The sequence below is a fragment of the Dicentrarchus labrax genome, unplaced genomic scaffold (assembly GCF_905237075.1).
Source record: "Dicentrarchus labrax unplaced genomic scaffold, dlabrax2021, whole genome shotgun sequence".
NCBI lineage: Eukaryota > Metazoa > Chordata > Actinopteri > Moronidae > Dicentrarchus > Dicentrarchus labrax.
In genome coordinates this window covers 5,799,229-5,819,891 of record NW_026136713.1, presented here as the reverse complement: position 1 = coordinate 5,819,891, position 20,663 = coordinate 5,799,229, and the positions used below count along the sequence as shown (strand labels likewise).

The 20,663-nt window shown below is 37.5% G+C and overlaps 3 protein-coding genes across 4 annotated transcripts; 1 reads left to right on the top strand and 2 right to left on the bottom strand.

Annotated features, from left to right (window-relative positions):
• Positions 1 to 859: 859 nt before the first annotated feature.
• si:ch73-335m24.2 (protein eva-1 homolog C) lies at positions 860 to 11,247 on the bottom strand. 2 transcript variants are annotated; one of them, XM_051420511.1, is made up of 9 exons: positions 11,109 to 11,247; positions 6,169 to 6,318; positions 4,834 to 5,039; positions 4,635 to 4,758; positions 3,126 to 3,278; positions 2,706 to 2,849; positions 2,553 to 2,624; positions 2,390 to 2,470; positions 860 to 1,582 (listed from the first exon to the last, which is right to left on the bottom strand). In XM_051420511.1, exons 2-9 carry the CDS (start codon positions 6,263 to 6,265, stop codon positions 1,197 to 1,199), a joined length of 1,263 nt encoding a protein of 420 aa, XP_051276471.1. In that variant the 5' UTR covers positions 6,266 to 6,318; positions 11,109 to 11,247; the 3' UTR covers positions 860 to 1,196. The 2 variants fall into 2 exon arrangements, with proteins under 2 accessions (XP_051276471.1, XP_051276472.1); XM_051420512.1 differs by lacking the exon at positions 2,390 to 2,470.
• Positions 9,540 to 15,325, top strand: clic2 (chloride intracellular channel 2). The gene is made up of 6 exons (XM_051420513.1): positions 9,540 to 9,870; positions 11,472 to 11,581; positions 12,186 to 12,311; positions 12,426 to 12,526; positions 13,118 to 13,299; positions 14,664 to 15,325. Exons 1-6 carry the CDS (start codon positions 9,817 to 9,819, stop codon positions 14,823 to 14,825), a joined length of 735 nt encoding a protein of 244 aa, XP_051276473.1. The 5' UTR covers positions 9,540 to 9,816; the 3' UTR covers positions 14,826 to 15,325.
• Positions 15,326 to 15,651: 326 nt separating this feature from the next.
• urp1 (urotensin-related peptide 1) lies at positions 15,652 to 17,657 on the bottom strand. Its single transcript, XM_051420312.1, has 5 exons — positions 17,508 to 17,657; positions 17,054 to 17,182; positions 16,925 to 16,965; positions 16,288 to 16,393; positions 15,652 to 15,750 (listed from the first exon to the last, which is right to left on the bottom strand). Exons 1-5 carry the CDS (start codon positions 17,608 to 17,610, stop codon positions 15,719 to 15,721), a joined length of 411 nt encoding a protein of 136 aa, XP_051276272.1. The 5' UTR covers positions 17,611 to 17,657; the 3' UTR covers positions 15,652 to 15,718.
• Between the last annotated feature and the right edge of the window lie 3,006 nt (positions 17,658 to 20,663).

Genomic DNA, 20,663 nt, shown 5'->3' with positions numbered 1-20,663 from the left:
GTACATTTCAGAAGTATGTATAGTTTGTTTTACTCCACTGCATTTATTTAACTGCTGTTTACTTTAACACATATGATCAGCTGATTACACATGATGCCTTGTTATAGTTTAAAGTAGTTATAGTTTCCACACACCCTCATCTATTGTCTTGTTGCACACAATAATCTGTGCGTAATTTTCTTTAATCTTGTTTGCATAACATAAATAAAATATATTTTGTGAAGATTTAACCCTTTATAGAGTATTAAATTATGTTTACGTTTATATTTACATTATATATGTTGTTATATATTTGTCCTATACTATAATATACTTATACCACACTATATTTTATTTTATATTTTGTGTATTATATATTATTTTACACTATATTATCATCTACTATGTTAATGTGTTATACTGTTTTATTATATTATAACTATATAATGTTTTATAGTAGGTTATATGAAGTAGTATTATATATATATAAACATTAAATATCATTACTTGATCATCTTGTATTGGTCTGGTGTAATTATTTTCTGTCCCTGTTTTTTGTCCTCTGGGGATCACTTCAGAGTTATTTTATCTAATCTTATCTTATCTTATCTTATTTGGCCTATAGTGAGTACTTTTTACTTGTAACAGAGTATATTTACAGTGGTAGTAAGAAAAGGATCTGAGTGCTTCTTCCACTACTGTTTAAAACTACCATGAATGTGTGTTGTCTCAATGTAACACCCCTACGTGTTAATAATCTTTAAAACACACGTAGCCTACTCTTAAAGCTTGTGTCAGGTTCATTGTGCATTCGTTTTTTTACTTTTCAAGTGCTAGTTGTGAAACATTAAACAGAAGAAACACTGTCACCAGACCACAATTAACACAATCCTTGTTTTATTTTTATTATACGGGTTCAACATTTTTACATGGCATCCTTTAACCGAAACAATGTAGGCAGAAAATAAGCTCCTCTGTTATTTTTTAAAATACTGTTGCATTTAACAAAACGTCTGATGTTAATAATTACTGTAACTAACCTAGTTCATTAAGATTTCATGTATTTCAGAGTTACTTGGCCATGAATGACAACACATGGATAAAGAGGTAGTTAAATTGCTTTAAAAGTAGATTAATTTGTGTAATTTCAGTCCACAGTTTAAAATCCATAGCAGAAGATGCTTTAATAGTAGGTTCACTCATACATGCGACTTCACTCAGTTGTTGTAGGTTTTAATCTTATGGATGGCATAAGGGCTGGAGTCTCGATGAGGCCAAATGTCTCCGTTGGGCAGATCCCTCGTCTGTTCCACTTCACGATCGACCATCTCTACTGTCAGAGTTGAGGGACTTAAGATGTCTGTTGTGCGGTAGGATTGTGTGAGGCGACAGAAGGACGACGTGTCCGAGACCTCATCGTCAAAGAGGTCCTCCATGAGCTCCTTGCGCTGTCTGCGAGATGCTTTCAGCTCATCGTTCAGGTCAGAAACCAGACCTTTAACATCCCTCACTATTGTGGAGCGGAGACCAAACAGGCAGAGCAGGAAAACCAGACCAGCACAGATACCAGAGACAAAGTACAGAGCCACTCGCTCCGGGAGACCTGGAAGAAGTCAAACTAAATTCAAAATGTGTAATCTGTAATACTCAGCACATTTACAGTTGAACATCCTACTAAACATCTATAGCCACACTTTATTTCATTTTATTATTACTGTCAACCAATTTACCACAAATTCTTTGTATTTTGCATTACTGTAACAATTAAAACTGCAGTAAGTTTTTACATTTCCAAGTCAACAGAGGCTTTAAACTCAATCAAAATAGGTTATTGATCACTGGGTCCAGTGTGTAACATTTAGGAGGATCTATTGGCAGAACTGGAGCATATTATGGTGTGTGTGGATTATATTATATAGTGTATAATCACCTGAATATAGAAATTGTTGTTTGTTACCTTAGAATTACTTGTTTTTTATCTACAGATACTGCAGGTCGCCTTCCATGGAGTCTGCCATGTTTCTACAGTAGCTCAGAAGGGACAAACCAAACACTGTAGGGAGGGTGAAGCAACAGAGTTGCGATCTACAGCTAGATGCCACTAAATCCTACACGCTGGACCTTTAACTATAGCATATTTTGGAAAATGCTCAGCAGTAATGCAAAATATGATTGCACATTCTGTACTACTACATAGAAAATCTATATTTTAATATGCTCAGTTTGTGCAGAAACAGACAAACACAAATATGCTTTAACAGGCTTATAATTAGCTATGATGTACCTTTAATGTAATGTGACTCAGCACTGATGCTAAAACACCTGTATGGCCCTTTTTAAATATGATCTACAATGATAAGAAATGTACATGCAGCCCTAGCCTGAGGTCTACAGGCTTCAGTGCACATACCCAATATTTTTTCAATGATCTCCAGAGAGTTGGTTAAGAGCACGTTTTGAGGCCTGTAGGTGGGGCCAGTGTACCATCCACCTGCAGGTGAGAGGGGTCTGGGCTCAGACGCCAGTCAAAGTCTGCTGCATGCAACAAAACCTGTTTTTAGTCTTACTCTCACCATGTGTGTAGTCTGAGATCATGAAAGGATCTGTTGACCCACGACCCACATCTTCCAGAAGATACTTGGGCACTGAAGAGATAATTAAGAGTTTTTTACATGATGCATTAAACCATATCAGTCACAGGCAGCAACATCCGGTTCGTCACGTACCACAAGTGAAGGACACCCGCAGGTGTTTCCTGGTGCCAGGGAAGCAGGGGTCCCCAAAGGTTTGAGTATCAGCCAGTACTGAGCAGTTAGCTCTGCCGTGGCACCTGCGTGACACCTTCCTCAGAGCCGAGGGTGACAAACACTCTATAATGAATTAAGTTTAATAAAATTAATAAGTGTAATCAGTCTAATATTGCAAATTATGCTCAGGTCTCAAATGTCAGTTAGTAACATTATAATTGTGATTAAATAGTCTTACTGAGGATACAACAGAAAATGTCTACATATAATTAAACTATTGTTTTATTAATGATTATTAACAGATAATCAGGGCACACCAGTTAACCTCCTCTGTGTCTATACAACTGATATTTGTTCCACTATTCTTGCAACTAGATAACAAAGTGTCCTGTTTCAGACCCATGTCAGTATGTGATCCAGGTTCCTGAGGACAGTAAGGACTGCCGTGCAGCAGGTGTCCAAACGTTGCAGAGTAGATCGCAAGGACAGTCTCATTTTTACACACCAGCTTCAGACGCTCATTTTCACACACCAGCCTTGTGCGGTGGTGCTCTGAAACACAGACGATTACATAATGTAAACACACATAATTACAGAAAGGCGGATTTTGACGAACATCTAGTAAAGAAACTTTAAGGGACATTCTGTACTAATGTTTTTACATTTTTTAGCTCATCACTATGAATAACTATTGAAGTTACTGCTGAGAATCTTTCGAGCCACTGGTTTTTATTGGTGGAACGTAACAAAGTAGATGTACTTAAGTAAAATTTTTAGGTACTTGTACTTCACTTGAGGATTTCCATTTTACAGTGCTATACAACATTTTACTTTTTACTCCCCTACATTTATTTGGAAGCTTTAATTACTAGTTATTTTGCAGATTTTTATTATTAATGCAAAATATAACTACTAACAATTGCTAATATATTATTATAAGTTAAGCTACCCAGCAGTTAAGCTCCACTTTACCAGCTGCAACATTAAAGTGATAAACACATTAATGCGTCAATAATTATATTCCACCTTTCACATTTGAATAAGGCAGCTGTCCTCTGCTTGTATGCACTTTCATTTTCAATATATGCTACTAACAAATATATGGTGGGTTTAATGGAAGATCAATAAAGATTGTTAAACAAAAAAAATAAAATAATTATAGTCCAATATTGTGTGAAATGGGAAATTCTACATAATGAGTAGTTTGACTTTGGATACTTTTTCATTCTAATACTTTTGTACTTTTACTGGATGACTTGTAACTTTAGAGTATTTTTAAATGTAGTATTGCTTCTTTTACTCAGTTAAAATATCTGAATACTTCTTTCACAACTGCTGGTTTCATTTGTGTCTGTAAATCTAATGTAGAGACATTAAAATGGTTGAGATGGGTAATCTCAATGTGAGTGTGGCAGCCATAACCTGCAACAAGACTGACGTACTTTAAATTTAATCTAAGTTCTGTAAAACATAAAAGAAAACCAGAAAAAATATCAAAGTAAAGTTTGTTAAAATTATACACTTATATAGTATATAAGTGTGCTTGTGTTTGTTTAGTCAAATTTTTAGTTTGATTACTTTATTAATGTAGTTACATGTGTTACTACAATATGTCCATATTTACCTTTGAGGGGCATTTTGGAATAAAAAAGCAGTCTAAGTTGAATTTGTGTTAGTGCAATGAAAATGCAATTTAAAAAGATAAATAAATAGAGATGATGTTAACTGTGATTGATCGCATATCGCAATCAAGTGTCAAGTCAATACAAGTTGATTTTCATACTGAAATGATCAGAAACCAAATGGCTGCCTGAGGTCGAAAAAGATGCATTCAGTAATGGTTCTCAAAGAAAAAAACATCCCTTCCATAGTTTTTGAATGATAGAGTTGTTTTACTTAGCAGCATACCTGGTCTACACTTGTAGGAGACTAGAAGGTACTTGGTGGTGAGAGGGCAGGGGTCCTGCCCAAACACTGGACTGAAGACCGGGATGTGACAGGACCGTTGATCCTGACACTCTGACAACACTTTCTGTGAGGGAGAGAAAACTGTGTGTTGATAATCTGCTGTGTGAGTCATGACAGCGCTTTACAGTGCAGTAAATACCTCGATAGCAACTGGGGAAGTGCACTCTGTGTCCTCCTCCACGGTTGTGTTTGTGTTCGCAGAGGGGCACAGATGTTGATTAGGAACACGCCGTCCATAGAACGCTGATAGGACGGCCACAGACGTCCTGGATGGACACTCGATGATGAGCGTGTGTCCTTCACAAGCATGAGCTGTGTGGTTTTTCAGGATGGTGTGAAGATATACTAAAAGTGAACACAAGGTGATGCTAATTTCACTTTTATGTTATCTGCTGATTGTGGGAGAGTTAGTTAGCCTGTACAGGTGGAAGAAAAATGATTAGTGCAACTTGCAGTGAATAGTCAACAGTGTGGCATTAATTAAAACAAAAGCTGATATCTGGTCTCAGACACTGGTTTAATGTGTCATTTTTATCTCATTTAAATATATAAATAAGTATATAACTCCTGTTTGACTTTCAGGTTTTTAGATTTGATTTATTAGTAACAAGACAATTTTTTTCACTTGTTAAGAAATCAGAAATGACTGAATTATTATTACTAACTAATATATAATTTAAAAGCCCTTCATTGTCCATAATTGACAAGTCAATAGTGTGACTTATTACATTCTTTTTTTAGTCTTTGCAGCTCGGCCCTGGTTGTCGACAGGGTGGTGTCCCAGTCACTGGGTGTAGCTCTCCCAGACAATATTTGGACTATGACCACATATACAACCATACAAGACAACAGAAATGGACACTGGAAATGGAAGTCTCCCCTCCTGTGTGTGTGTGTGTGTGTGTGTGTGTGTGTGTGTGTGTGTGTGTGTGTGTGTGTGTGTGTGTGTGTGTGTGTGTGTGCGCGCACCACAGAGGCAGTTTGAAGCTTCAGGGAGCAAATGAGAGGCAGTACCAGGCACTCCCTCACAATGAACTATTATTAGGCCCCTCAGAGCCTGCAGCCGCACAAAAAATGGAAATCTCTGCAGAGGTCAGATAGAGACGCACATTGCAGCACTCACAATTGAGGTGTCCGGGAAAAAAAGCCACCTTTGGCTTTGTCTGAATCAATCATTGTTACCATAACATAATCCATCATAATCCATTGCCAGGAGTCAAAACAGCTCAACTGTACTTTATTTAATGCTTTGGGAGTATCTGTTCCTAACCTGTGAAGATCTAAGTTCAGCACCCTGATTCTGGAACTTCGACATGAGTTGCCACAGCTGTTTGGAAAGCAGGATGTGCAGAAAAAGTTAGAGGATGCCTAAAAAGCTACCTTTGCAAACCCATCACAGCTGAAAAATAACCGGTCAGCATTTCGATTTTCTCCTGAAAAAGCAAATTATTGATGCCAAAAACAATGAACTTACGAGAGAAATCAGGAGCTGAGTGTGCAGTGCGTATCCTCAGAACCAGAAGAAGAGGTAAGAAGAGGCCGTAGAACTCCATGGCACTGTCATTGTGCATATCCTGAACGACAGACCCCAGGGTTTTGTTGTAATGAGTTGTTGCGCTATTGACTGGTTGGGAGAGAGCGGTCAGTGGGTCAATGATGCCATTGTGTTTACAAGAAACAGCCATCCCCCCCTTTTAGCAATAAAAAAACAAAACAATCACAGTGAACTGCTTTGAACAGAGCTGACAGATAAGCTCCAGTGTTGCTTTGGCTGAGAGAGGCTAATAACCCCTGAACTCTAACTTCAACTTCCAACCCTCGTATTATCCAAAATGTTTAACTATACTAAAAATCTGCGTAGAAATGTCAAAAGATCAAAATATTTTGTTTATTTGTGTGCGTGTATATGTGTGTGTAATGACAAAAGCAAGACTCATTCTCTGGGGCTGGGTTGTCAACAACAAGGCTCCTGTTTATGGAGATAAGGTAGTTTTTTTTCCAGAAGGCCACTTCCAGCTGCTCTGCGTGACCAGAGGAGATATGTGTATCTCTCTCCATGAGACAGGGCTTTCCTATCTTTTTGTCTGTGGAAGAGGAAGTGGCAGGTCATTGGCAAGTTATGTGTTTCCACTGTGTTTCCAGGGTAACTCAGGAAATCTCTCTTCCCTGCGTAGCCAAAATCTGTTGGTTTCAGTTTACTATAAAGGCTGTGAGTTTAACCTTAATTTCCGTTTTATATATCCCTTCTTTCTCAACCCTGGCTGTTGTCATACCAACCAAACACTCACACAAAATACATGGGAAGTGATTCACTAGCGCTGAGGATGTTATCAGTGATCTTGTGAAGGTGAATCGAATTTAATGTCTGAATGGCACTCCAGTCATTTATCACACAAGCTCCAATAAACACTCCCTCCATAGCAGCAGAGTGGAAGTAATAATGGAGGCCGGTTATTTAAAAGGAAAAGCCCACGTTTCAGTTATGTGCGTGTGTAAGAGTGATCCTCCCACCTTATACTCCCATGAAATTCCATTTACCTCCCATGGGATGTGTCAATAAAGTGACTAATTATTCCTTAGAACTCCTCTGGCTATCTTTAAAGGAAGGGTCGTACCACCGCGGGGAAAGAGAGATTTTATTTCAGACATTTGAAAAATTCTCTGTAGACATTTAAAAGGAAAGAGGAGAATAAATTTGTGTCTCACAACTTTCTCTGCCTCTGTTACACTTCCTGTGATGGTTGAGTGTTATTCATCATATTTCCAGGATTTGTTAGTAATTTCAGTGTGATGGATTTGTTTTTACTGGGCACGGGGCCATGTAAAACAGAGTGCGTGGCTCAGAGCCATGTATCTCTTCTTTTGAAATTCCTTGTGATGCATTGCATAATTCGGCCCATGTTACTGGTCTTATTTCTTTAGAGAAGTCCACACCGCAGCGTGGGGATTTTGTCATAAAAATTCCCTTCCCCTATTTACTGTAAGTGATACCATATTACAAGAAACACCAATGCTGAACTGAGCCCCCAGTCTTCAGTCCCAGAGGACATAATAGAGTCTATGTTATGAGATAAGAGTTAACCTCATATTCTTTCATCCAAGACAGCTGTACTTATCACTACAGAATATACTGTATTCAGTGCAAAGTTATTATAGTTAACTAAAATAAATAAAAAAATAAAACTAGACGTGAAAAAGTATTTTAGTTTAGAAATTTCAAAGAAGGATATTGTGTACTTAACTTCTAAATCTTGCCCCTGACAAATACCCCCATATTATAATATAAAATAAGAAACTGAAAATACTAAAAACTAAAATAGAAAACTAAAATGAGCAACCTAAGTGAAACTAAACTGAACTGAAAGCAAAAATGTAAAATGAAATAAAATTAAAATGAATGAAAAATACAAAACTATACATAAAACTATATTAACCCTGATTGAGTGGAAATAATACCTTAAGTTAAAAATATGCCTTTAACTATAAAGCAAAAAGATTCTGTAATACTTTCACCACACCTCAACTCCTGCAAAACAAGCCAGAAATAAATTTCATCTCAACCTTTTTATGCCCAAAGCACTGAGGAGATTCCCTTCACCATGACTCATTACTCAAAATACCCCTGAAATATACTGTGTTTGTTTAAAAGAATGACATAATCTATACTGACTTCTTCCACGGGTACAATAGAGTAGAAAACGTTATAACATTAGCTAAATATACACTATACTCAGTGGTGGTAGGAATATTCAGTTATTTTATTGAAGTGAAAGTAGTACTAGAATGTGAAACAACAACAAGCAGAAGTCCTTCTGTTAATCTTTTAGTAGCTAAAAAACATTTACATATTATCAGTAAAATGTAAATAAGGATGAAAGGTTACGGAACATTAACCTTTAAGCAAGATCGTATGAATGTTGAAGCTACTTTTACCCATTTCAAAGTCAAAGTAGAAATTATTAATTATATTATTAATCTATTAATTGAATTTTCTCCATATACAGTACTCAGTATACAGATTTAAATGGCTTTAATGGTGTACACGTACCCAGAAAAAAAGACAGTAAACACAGTAGTATTAAGTAGCAAACCACAGTAAAGGTAAAGATTGTAGCTGTATGTGCTAAATGCTCCCTACGGAGGGAGAGGGTCCTCTTCTACAGAGGCTGCCATGTTGAACCGCCATGTTTCTACAGTAGCCCAGAAGGGACAAACCAAACACTGGCTCTAGATAGGTGCGTTTGTTTAATGGCGGTATTCAGTTGGTTGCTACAACTTCACCACTAGATAGCACTAAAGCAGGTCTAATTTTCACCAGGCTAATGGGAATGTAAATAATTTTGGTTATAAACCAACTGACTAGAGCCATGCTGCTGGCATGTGTAAAAATACATATGGCCATTTAAAAAATATTATAAAATGTTACCTTTACCAGTGCAGCAAAAAATATACTACAACAAACACTGCTTTTAAACTGTATGTCAGGTGTTTCTCACATTCCTGTACCCAAAGTAAACATTCTGTACATTATTCAATCAACCAGATGTGAGACTAATTAAATTAGCTGTCTCTACTGTTTCCCAGTGTCCCTCAGTATACAGTGGGTGCTTTGTAATAAGTGCAGCCTCCCTTTGAAAAGTCCTCCTAATCTATTATTCCTTCCATATCTAACTGCTGGAACTTAAATGGTCCAAATCAATTGTCTGAATTTGTGTGAGTCACATGGTTTATCAGTTCCTGTGTATTGCAAAATGCAGATGATTCTATTTTAAGCTCTCTCCCCATAGTTTGACTCTGCGTATATAAGAGTGTGTACTCCGCCCATCTCTCTGGATCCTCCCTCTGCCCTGACTTGTAAAGTATGTTAAGAGCGATAGCCTCCAAGGACCCCTCACACAAAACACAACCAGCCGTGAAGTGTTTCACTTTCTCCTGACATCCACGACCACAGAGACACTTGAAACCAGAGCAGCACTTATTCAAGAGCAGTATTTTCAGCGTTCTTCTCTTCAGCTCTGGGGATTTTTTGGGGTGCCGTGAACCACTGACTGAAAGACAAGCTTTGACTCAAGCAAGTATTTGGGATTTTGAAAAAGTGAATTAAACTTTTTTGGGGGACAACATGGCACTTCGGCAGAACTCTGACAAGGAGCCAAGCATCGAGTTGTTCATTAAGGTCAGTCATTTCTTTTTAATGTCACTAATAACTTGACTGTAGACTGCAATAACACCTGAATCCACTGTCAAAATAATGTGCTGTGTGTATAAGTCTACATGAAATTTGCCTGTTTTATGTCCTCTCTTTTAAGGGAAAAGCTATAGCCAAACAAATGAGTCACACAAGGATTTGCTGCTCACTTATCAGTATTGTTAAAGTATTGTTATCTACAGTATGTTGCTGTATGAGCAGCAATCAGAGGACAACTCTCATTTTGATGGGTGCCATCTACAGATACCGTGTGCTACAGATGCTGAAGTGTTTGTATCCCTGCTGAGGGTCACAGCACATTTTATCAGTGAACTCTGGCCACAGACAGACAGTCCACCTTATCTCCACTCACCCAGAAGGAGCACAGAGCATGCAGCGTGACAGGCCCCAGCCTAAACCTGACACACCCATTTTTACATACGCACACATTCAGATGTAGTCATCTATATCAAGGTTTTTGTCACATTGTTGATTAATGTTAAACTTTAAAATTACATCAGTCTCTTTTCATTCTCTTACTGTGATGCACTATACAAATGTGCTTTTGTTCATGACATCTGTGCAGAGACACAATGTCTTCTGATTCAAAACAAGGTCAAATTAAGCTAAAAAACAACAAAATATGCAGTCTAAAGTATATTATGTCTCTTCGTAAATGAAACATTCAACATTCAGTCATTTCAAGGAATAGTTTGAAATTTAGGGAAGTGTGCTTCTTCGCTGTGTGGCAGAGAGTGAAATGAGAACATTAATACCACTCTCATTTCTGTATGGTAATAATGGTATAGTTAGCTTAGCACAAAGACTGGAAACAAAGGGAAACAGCCTGGCTTTGACCAGAGGTTACAAAATCTCACAAATTATCATATAATATCTTGTTTTTTTTATCTGTACAAAAGTGTAAAAACAACAAGATGGGTTGTTATGTGCGGGACTATTTCCTGATAATGCATGGACAAGAATCCAAATCACTGCTCCCATCCAAGACACAGTCCAGCACATTAACCCCCATAAAACAGCTAACTGTTGTTTTATGCTTCAGTTTTTGTACAGAAACAAACAAGATCTAATGTCTTTTTACTGAGTTTTAGAGGTGCTGGTAGGCAGATTATGTTAACTTCGGGCGGAGCCAGGCTAGGTGTTTCCAGTCTTGATGGGTGCTCCATATTTAGCCCACATTATACACCTGAGAGTGATCCTCTTACCTTACTCCAGCAAGAAAGCAAATGAGCATATTTCTCAAAGTGTGAAACTATTCCTTTAACATCAACGTATTAGCTAAAAGCTGGAGCTAAGAAAAACACAGATTGGGCTTTAAACAGACCATGTTGTCATGTTGTGAGCTAGCAGAAGGAGGAGATGTTAGCAAATGTTAGTGTCTGTTTTCCGTTACAACACAATGCCTGGTTTTTCCCTTACATGGAGGAAATTGCCTTTAAATAACCCAGACACGCCTTTGCTTCCAAACTCACTTGTTTGTCCGCAGAAGGGAAGAGAAGAGATATTGTGACATTTGACATTTGTGGCTCCTGTGATCATAAAAATAAAATACTTTCTGTGTTTTTCAGGCTGGACATGATGGTGAAAATGTGGGGAACTGTCCTTTCTGTCAAAGGCTCTTCATGGTGTTGTGGCTGAAAGGAGTCAAGTTTACAGTGACCACTGTTGACATGAGGAAGTAAGCACCCCTCCTCTGCCAGAAGCATTTCCTGAGCATCTGGTCATAGGGACTTTCACACAGAAGTCTATTAACAAGCAAAATTAGAGTGAAAATGAGAAGGTTTTTTTTTTCACTAATCCAAACCGTTTCTCACTTATCAATGGTGCAAGGTGTGTTTCTCACTGTCTAACACAGGTTAGAGGGAGGAGCCCGTAAAGCCAAAGTGTACAAAGAGCTCTATGTCGCTTTCAAACAAACACCTTCTTTAATTGAGGCTTTATTGTGTGAATTTCTCAGGGCCATTGCCACAGAGCAAATAAGATCAGGAAACTCTGAAAGGATGCAGATAATTGAATGATTCAGAACACACACAGAACAGGCCTCTGAAAAGGCGACCACTCCCAGCACTCTGTGTTTTTATAACTAAACCAATAGCCAATGCTGAAATCATTAATCCACTGTGCCACATTTGATCCTGACAAGCCTCGATAACGCGACACACTCTCAGTTTTTAAATTCTTGATATAGTCGGATTGAATGATCTGAATAAAAAACCCAAGTGGGATGTCACCCCCCCAACTCTCTGTCCTTATTCCTCTCCATCTTTCTACGTCCTCTCCAGGAAGCCAGCTGAGCTCAAAGACCTGGCCCCAGGAACGAACCCTCCTTTCCTCCTCTACAACGGCACCCTCAAAACAGACTTCATCAAAATCGAGGAGTTTCTCGAACAAACAGTGGCCCCTCCCAGGTATTGTTGCTCTTGATCGCTAAACAAATATGTATCAAGTGAGATTTTGATGATGGGTTATTTTCTCATTAAGAAAGTTTACTCCCAGGCTTCTCTTTTCTTCTCTTCCTGCAGGTATCCTCATCTCAGCCCACTAAACAAAGAGTCCTTTGACGTCGGCGCTGACATTTTTGCAAAGTTCTCTGCTTTCATCAAGAACAGTCCGAATAACGCCTGTAAGCTGGAGCTCTTGTAATAAAGAAATAGACAGACATACCTTCAGTAAAAATATATTGTAATATAATATAATAGTTATATTATTATTATTATCACAGGACTGATCAGTAGTGGAACATAACTAAGTACATTTACTCCAGCACAGTAACTGTACTTAAATGTACTACAAGGAGTTTTTAACTGGTTATGAATCAGTCTCAGTTTAATACTGATGCCTCTATATGACATTAAAAAACAAACCATACCATCAGTGAGAAGATTATATTATTTCTATATAGTTATTTTTAATGCCTGCCACCGAGTCGGATTCAGTTGGTTTCCCCTCAAAGTCAGCGGTGGAATCACTTTAACAGCATATAAAGTATCTCAACCTTGACAAACTACAATATTGAAATGCTTACATGCTAATTCATCAGTGACAAATTCAATGATGTAATATTATAATAGAATAGGCATTCAGAATACCTATATTAAAATCTTGAATCTTCTCACATCAGTATTTAAATATTCTATTTAAAGTAAATGTACAGTACTTACACTTTACCTGTAGTAACATTACATAACATATCTCTGTGTTTCTGACTCTCCAGTCCATGAGAAAAACCTGCTGCGGGAGTTCAAGCGCCTGGATGACTACCTGAATTCCCCCCTCCCCGAGGAGATCGACCATAACTCCAGAGAAACCATCACCATCTCCAAGAGGAAGTTCCTGGACGGCGACCGCCTCACCTTAGCTGACTGCAACCTGCTCCCCAAACTGCACGTTATCAGGGTGAGACAGTGTGTGATCATTTTGGAGTAAATCTCAGTAAATCTTAAAATATCTCCACTCTGGTGTCTGGACTGGTGGTGGAAAGTAATTAAGTATGTACTCAAGTACTTAAGTATATACATTTTATGCCACTTTAAACTTCTACTTAACTACATTTCAGAGGGAAATGTTGTACTTTTTACTCCACCATATTTGTTACATTTATGTGACAGCTATAGTTACTTGTGGCTTCTCATATTAATATTTTACATAAAAGAATATGATGACCTTGTAAAATACAATACATTACAGTACATTACAAGATTAAATCACTGGTTTTCAACCTTTCTGATGTCTGGTTGGGGCCCCTTGTCACATTTCAGGTGTCTATGAGTTGTTAGTAGTTCCACCAGAGAGAAAAATTCCCCTCTAAATGTAATTTAAAACAATTGTTCAGGCCCCACAGATGTAGTATTATACATCATTAATCATTTCACGTCCCATCAGATTGATCTTGTGACCCTTTTTGAGGGCCCAACTCCACTGGACTAAACTACCAAACTCGCTTTGATGCATCAGGATTAACAATCAAATAATGTCATATAATAATGTATCAGTCACAGGGCCAGTTTTCTGCATAATGAGAACTTTTGATATTTTATGTACATTTAGCTGATAATACTTACTTATGTATGCTTTTCAATGCAGGACGTTTACTTGCAGGTATGGACTGCAAATAACATTATTATTTGCATTATCAATTAATCTGTCAATCGTTTTTCAATTAAAATGTAATAATTAAGGTGACCTCCTCAAATATCTTGTTTTGTCCACAACCCAATGATATTTACTTTACTGTCATGAAGGACTAAAGAAACCAGAAAATATTCACATTTGTGAAACTGAAGTCAGAGAATTTGAAACAAAAACATGAAAAAAAATCTTAAAAAATGATTCCAAACAATTCATCAATTATCAAAATAGTTGTCTATGGATTTTATCGTTGACGACTAATCGATTCATTGAGAAATCATTGCAGCGCTACTCGCAGTATTTTCACTGTTTACTCGTGAATTTCAGGGTCACTTACTTTCATGCCATTGTGTCAAAGAATACAATTTTTTATATGGTTATGAGGATTATATGAGGATTTGAGAAACCTATAATGAGCATAAATTATGATGCACTGATGTAAAGTACATTAAACAACACAACGTAGTGCATAAACATTTTACTTTAACTTGTAATGAGTTTTTTACATTATAGTATTTGTACATTTCCCTATGTTAAATGATTTGAGTACTTCTTTCAGCTCTGATCTTTATGTACCTGGTGCACTCTATGTTTCTCTAAATGCTTAATTCTGATCTTTCCATTTATTTCAGATTGCTGCCAAGAAGTACTGCGACTTTGACATCCCTGCCCAGTTCACAGGCGTGTGGCGATACCTTCAGAACGCCTATGAGAGGGAGGAGTTCAAACAGACGTGTCCAGCCGACATTGAAATTGAAAAGGCTTACTTCAGCGTGGCCAACAAGAGGAAGTAAACCTGTGATTCTCTGTAATTAAAATCCTGTTTTCACCCACCGTATCCATTCATGTAAAGATGGTGATCTGTAGAGGGCGCTACAACCCGCATGAATAAACTGTGGCAATGAATCAGACACTGTTCCACCTTAAAAACCTGATGTCGCAGTAAGATTTTGGGACATTGAAAAAGCAAATAGTTTTATTGGTTGTATGTACTGACTATGTATCCATAGTCACTCGCAGACAAATGGTGTGTTTATTCCACAGTGAAAAGGCCAAATGTGCAATTGACTGTTATGTTTTTGTTTATAGTGTAAATATTGATAATTTTCCATGCTTTTTATGATCAAAGCACCCTTATTAAAATATGATTGTGCTAGTGCGAGTATTAGCTGCAAAAACCTTAACAAACAGTTCGTTTTTATGCAAAACGTAAAATCTTATTCTAACCCTGTACAAATACAGTTTAATGTGATTGAATTGCCTCACTGTCAATTAATAAAAAATATCAAATTTATTGGTCTCAACCTTGATTTTTGAGTGGAGTGTGTGTGTGTGTGTGTGTGTGTGTGTGTGTGTGTGTGTGTGTGGCTGACTAGTGCTATAATGCCCCCTCCTGGGGAGAAAGTGAAGAAACAATCCTGAATTTCATCTTCCTTCTTTAGGCCTCATGCAGTAATGATTATAAACATTTTGAAAACTTGAACTATCACAAAGCAGATGACATAATTTACATTTCTGATATTTAAGTTTATTTCCAGCCACAAAAAAGACCATTTTACAGATTCAAAAATATATTTTCTGTTGATCCAGTTTAGACGACGAATATACTGTTTGGTAGGAAACAAAAATGTGGATGGAGAGTGAAGGCGTTTCCAACCAGGGCCAAACGTCCTGCTGCTGCTCGGCTCTAGTTGGTGACACAGTATTTCCAGAAACATGCTGTCAAGACATCAGAGAGAAAAATTAGCAACAAATCCACATTCTTCATTTTAATATTTACCTCATATTGTACTAATACTACTGGTACTTGCATATGCTGTATATGTTTCTGTCCTCTTTTGTTTAGTGTTTAAAGTGTTTTACAATAATTACATTATTTATAATCTACTCCTGTAAGATATCATAAGTTGCTTTTTAGTGTGCTTCTACTTTACCCGACTGTACTTTATTTTAAGTACCCCAATTAGATAGATATAATATTTTACTCTTTAGAAAACATTAAACTATTTTGTTTTGAATAAAAGTAACTCTGTAGTTATGTACCATGCATTTGTATATTTACTGTTGTTATCTGTTTCATTTTACTTCTACTTGTTCGTTCCATCTGTGTTTTGTGTTCTTCTTTAAATGGCACAAGCCTTAGTTAAACATCCTTCTGATTAGATCATTGAACAGCAGCCAGACATTGTTATACGTGATCCGAGACTGTGTATGAAGAGCAGGTGTGGCATGATGGTGCGTAATAAAGTCACTTACCTCTTTTGTTTGTTTTTGGCAAGTTCTGCTCTGATCTGAGAAAACCCTGAGAGCGCAGCTTGTCAGCCGCTGCCAGCTTCAGAACAGCTTCTCCGAGGTCCTCAACCTAAAAACAAGAAAAAAAACATGACGAAAGCAGAAGATGATGTGAACGCTACAGGATGCCTCAGCTAGAGTTTTAACTGGAACAAACTGGAGAGATCACGTAACCCTCATTTTAGCCTGTTTGCATTGGTTTCCAATTGATTTTAAGGTATTACTTTTAAAGCACTCTGTGGTCCAACATACATTTGTGAGCTTCTGCATTCTCAGATCACGGCTACACCCCCCTAATCTAGACCTAAAACTGAAGGAGATGCATTTGTTGTAAGAATCTCCAAACTCTGGAACAGCCTTCCTGTTTGAAGTTATCTTGCAGTCACTTCCTGTAAATCTCTACTAAAAACAAATTTCTGCAGTAATTGATCTTTCTGTGATATTTCACCTTCAACTTGTTCTTTGAATTGCCCATCATTTCTGCTATTTTAATGGGTTTCTTGCTTTGCGACTTTGTTCTGAGACCTGCTATACAATTATACAATACATAATGCTATGTTAAACTTTCTCAGTGTATAGAGACGTAGAGTGTCAGCCTTACCATGTTCGCAAACTTGTCTTGTTGTGCTGAATCTTTAGCCCCTTAAAAACATAAAGAGAGTAAAAAAACTCATCATGTTGACCATATGCGACTGACTGCAAATGTCTGCATGATGTTTGAATCGTTTACCTTTATTCCAGGAGTCTCTTGCTCCATTGTGCTGCATCAGTAGAGGATACAGGTTATTAACCTCTCTCTGCTCCCCCTCGGCGGTGTTGGGTCCATCCTCAACCTCTGACACTAATTTCTGAATGAAATCTGTTGAGATGAAAACAACTTCTTCCTGTCATCCTGTCATTATGACATTAATACCCTGAAAGAGTTCAGTGGAATACTTTATAAAAATGTATTGATGTAGTTTAAACCCATATCTTGAAGGACAAGAAGGAGTTATCAAGAAAGGGTAGATTATTTCAGTGAAGATAAGTTAAAACTCAATTTATCTCAAAAGAAATATTAATGTAAGTTTGGTTCAGCTTCTGTTTGTTATCTGGCATAGAGTAAATATCTCAGTGTTGCTCATGACAAAAGGTAAGATTGAAATGGTAAAATGGTGAAGAAGACCATTTTAAAAGAGTCTTACCTGCCTGTGGCTCCAGGTTGGTATCAGGGTACAGCGGTAGAGCATGTGTCCGTCTTGCAGAACAAACCACGGCTAAGAGGTAAAACAGAGCTACAGAAAGCATGGTGCCTTTGTCTTTAGATGGCCGGATCGGACTATACCTCTGCCCGGCAGAGAACTTCACTTATATATCCTCAGTGGTCATCCATCACAATCAGATCAATACATTATCATCACAACCAGTCTCTTTCTTAATGGTTTTGACGCGATGGATCAGGCGTCATAGACACAATTTAGGGGACCCTGTCGATTCATCCGGAGCCTATCTGTGCTTGTACAGAGAGGCCTAACAAATGTTTACTCTGCAGCAGTAATCAGTGGCTGTCCAGCAGAGCTCTGATGGTTTATGTCTGACACCATTTCTATGTGATGGGCTGTTCAAACGTATCATTGCTCATGTCTGAGATCACAAGTACACAGCAGGTGGAACTGTGTCACTGGATTTCTACGTCACTTTGGGTTGAATGATCAACGTTTCTGAAACAATTAATTATGACTGTCTGACGGGGTGAATGGGTCACTTTGTGGAAAAGATGTTGCAAATTTAGTTAAATTGTAAGGTAATCACGGTACAAACAGTTATATGCTTTGTTCTTGTGCCATGCTTCTTGTTGTTTGTGGAGCATAACGATATTTTAATATTTCTTTAATATTTTATTTCTGCAGTTTTCAATTCTACATTTTGGTTAAAGCATAAATTCCTACTTGTATTTTCTGTAAGCTTCACTGTACACTGCTAACCTTTCAATATGTAAGTTGCACTGGGTACATATGTCCAACTAAGTATAAAATTTAAATAATTAAAGTGAAAAAGAAGGATTAAGAGGTTTCTTTCTTCTTTTTATTTTGCTTGATTTGTCAAAAGCAAACTGCAGCTGAGGTTCATGGGAATGTCTTTTTTAAGATAGTTTTGCTAAATAAAAATTTTGACCTGTTAAACTAGATGAAAAGTGAAAGATTTAGTGATTATTGCAATTTACCTGCATGATGAAATGAATATTAGAGCCAAATGTTATCCAATAGTTTAAAACTGTTGAAGAAATCTGATCTCTCGCAGGACGGTAGTGATTTAAAAAGCCTTTAATGCCTCATGACTATTTAGTCATAGTAACAGTTAAAAATATGTCTTTGCATTTCAGCCAGTTTCATCAGGTTCAAATTTATCTGGCAAGTAGTCACATGATCAATATGGATTCAGGTTCATTTCTATTGTTCACGTTATTTTTCACTCCAAAGCAGCGCTCAACGCAGACTGTTTGTGACTGACTATCAGACAGTTGTTGAAACATTTTGCTAAAACACAGAAATGTAGCTAAAATAAAATTGTTGAACCAACCGACTGACAGACAGACTGACATCCCTAGAGCCATCATACTAATATATGCAAAAAAGATAAATGTGCAAATGTCACAAATACAAATATGCTATGTTCAGGGCCGTGCAAAGAGTACAGTGAAGTGTTAGACAAGGCAAAGGATATACAGAGGTCACTTCCTCTGTACCTGTTGAAGAGCCAATGGAAACATTTCACTTTAATAATGTAATTACAAAGACATTTTGAGTACTGTCTAACTGTGAGTCCTTTCAGAGAAAATTACAGGTTGTGCTTTAACAATTAAGTTATTACTTATTTCATAAAGGCGTAAAATGTAAAAGGAAGTTATTGTTTCCAAAGATATAAAAGATCAAAACAAGAGTTTTCGGCTGCTCCAGGAGGCTTCGGGCCGCAGGGCTTTTTGTCAAACTGAAAGGTCCCTAATGTCCTAAAGATGAGTGTCCGTGGTATCAGGTGATTTATAAGCTTGTCTCCACGTCTGTGAAATTGCTGCTGAAAACAACAACATTTGATACATTTGGCTGCTGAGCAGTCAATGAGAAGACGTGAACGCGCCGCAGAGCTTCGCTTTAAAGTCAAACAGTGACTTCAGACACACAGACACATTACTCATTTGAAAAAGGAAAGAAACAATAACTATCAAATAATTATCAATAAATATCACTATCAAAATTCCAGATAGGATTTATGTTGCTGTGTTAATTGTGGTCATGGGAATTTAATTAGTTATTAGTCCTGCATTCAAGTAATTGTAGTATGTCAAAGTACTAACATACTATTACACTATTAAATTGTTAATAATGATGCAACAATGTGTACAATAAGTAACATTTTACTGTTGTGCTCTGGTTGAGGTGGAGCTACTTTATATAGTTAAGTGTTCTCCAACCAAGAGGTCAACCCCCTCCAAAGGGTCCCAAGATAAAATCTGAGGGGTCGTTAGATCATTAATGGTGCTGGAAAGAAGTTCTGCAACACAAATTTGTATCTAGTTTTCCAAATCTTTGTATTTTGTAAAATATTGTAGAATTGTTTCTCTCTCTCTCTTAGAGTCACTTAGAGTCCAATTGAACTGCCAACATCTGCAGCTGTAGAGTGACAGGAAAGGGGGAGAGAGAGGGGACGACATAGCTATAGTTATAGCTGTCAGAAAAATGCAGTGTAGTAATAAGTACAATTTTTCTGGGGTGCCCCAGTAGCCTGATGGTTACAGTGATATGGAGGCGGCATCCTGGTAGCCCCCCTATAGAGCATGCACCCTATGTACTAAGGGTGAGTCCGGGTTTGATTCCAACCTGTGGCCCTTTGCTGTGTGTCGTCCACCTCTCTCTCTCCCCTCCTTCCTGTCTATCTTTGACTGTCACTGTCCAAATAAAGGCAAAAATGCCTGAAAATATAAAAAAAGAAATTAGTAGTGGAAAAGTAGGATCAAATAGTACCTCAAAAATACTTACGTACAGTACTTGAGTAAATGTACTCAGTTACTTTGCATTACTAGACACAAACCAACATATATTTTGAGTTGTTTCAAATGCAGAACATCTTTATAGCAGCAGAAATTTAGCTACAGACCAAAATCGACCAGTTGTCTCCTGACATGTCAACTAATAAAGTACAAACTCAAGAAGAGACCACAGTAACCTGAAAGGTAGGTCCCAACCAACAGTAGTTGCATGGCTGTTTGTGTCTGATAGGCCTGAAGATAAGAAGACTACCTTGTGTCGTTAGGTTAATGCAAATGCAGTGCTGAAAGGAAAGCTCAGTATCAGGTATGTTTTATC

Coding starts and splice junctions, on each gene's coding strand:
- si:ch73-335m24.2 (XM_051420511.1), bottom strand. CDS start 6,265: ATGCACAATGACAGTGCCATGGAGTTCTACGGCCTCTTCTTACCTCTT. Junction 2,850..3,125: donor TGGATCACATACTGACATGG/GTCTGAAACAGG, acceptor AATTCATTATAG/AGTGTTTGTCACCCTCGGCT. Junction 2,471..2,552: donor GATCTCAGACTACACACATG/GTGAGAGTAAGA, acceptor TCTCACCTGCAG/GTGGATGGTACACTGGCCCC.
- clic2 (XM_051420513.1), top strand. CDS start 9,817: ATGGCACTTCGGCAGAACTCTGACAAGGAGCCAAGCATCGAGTTGTTC. Junction 11,582..12,185: donor ACCACTGTTGACATGAGGAA/GTAAGCACCCCT, acceptor CGTCCTCTCCAG/GAAGCCAGCTGAGCTCAAAG. Junction 12,527..13,117: donor GAACAGTCCGAATAACGCCT/GTAAGCTGGAGC, acceptor CTGACTCTCCAG/TCCATGAGAAAAACCTGCTG.
- urp1 (XM_051420312.1), bottom strand. CDS start 17,610: ATGCTTTCTGTAGCTCTGTTTTACCTCTTAGCCGTGGTTTGTTCTGCA. Junction 17,183..17,507: donor CAACCTGGAGCCACAGGCAG/GTAAGACTCTTT, acceptor TCATCTCAACAG/ATTTCATTCAGAAATTAGTG. Junction 16,394..16,924: donor AAGACAAGTTTGCGAACATG/GTAAGGCTGACA, acceptor TCTTGTTTTTAG/GTTGAGGACCTCGGAGAAGC.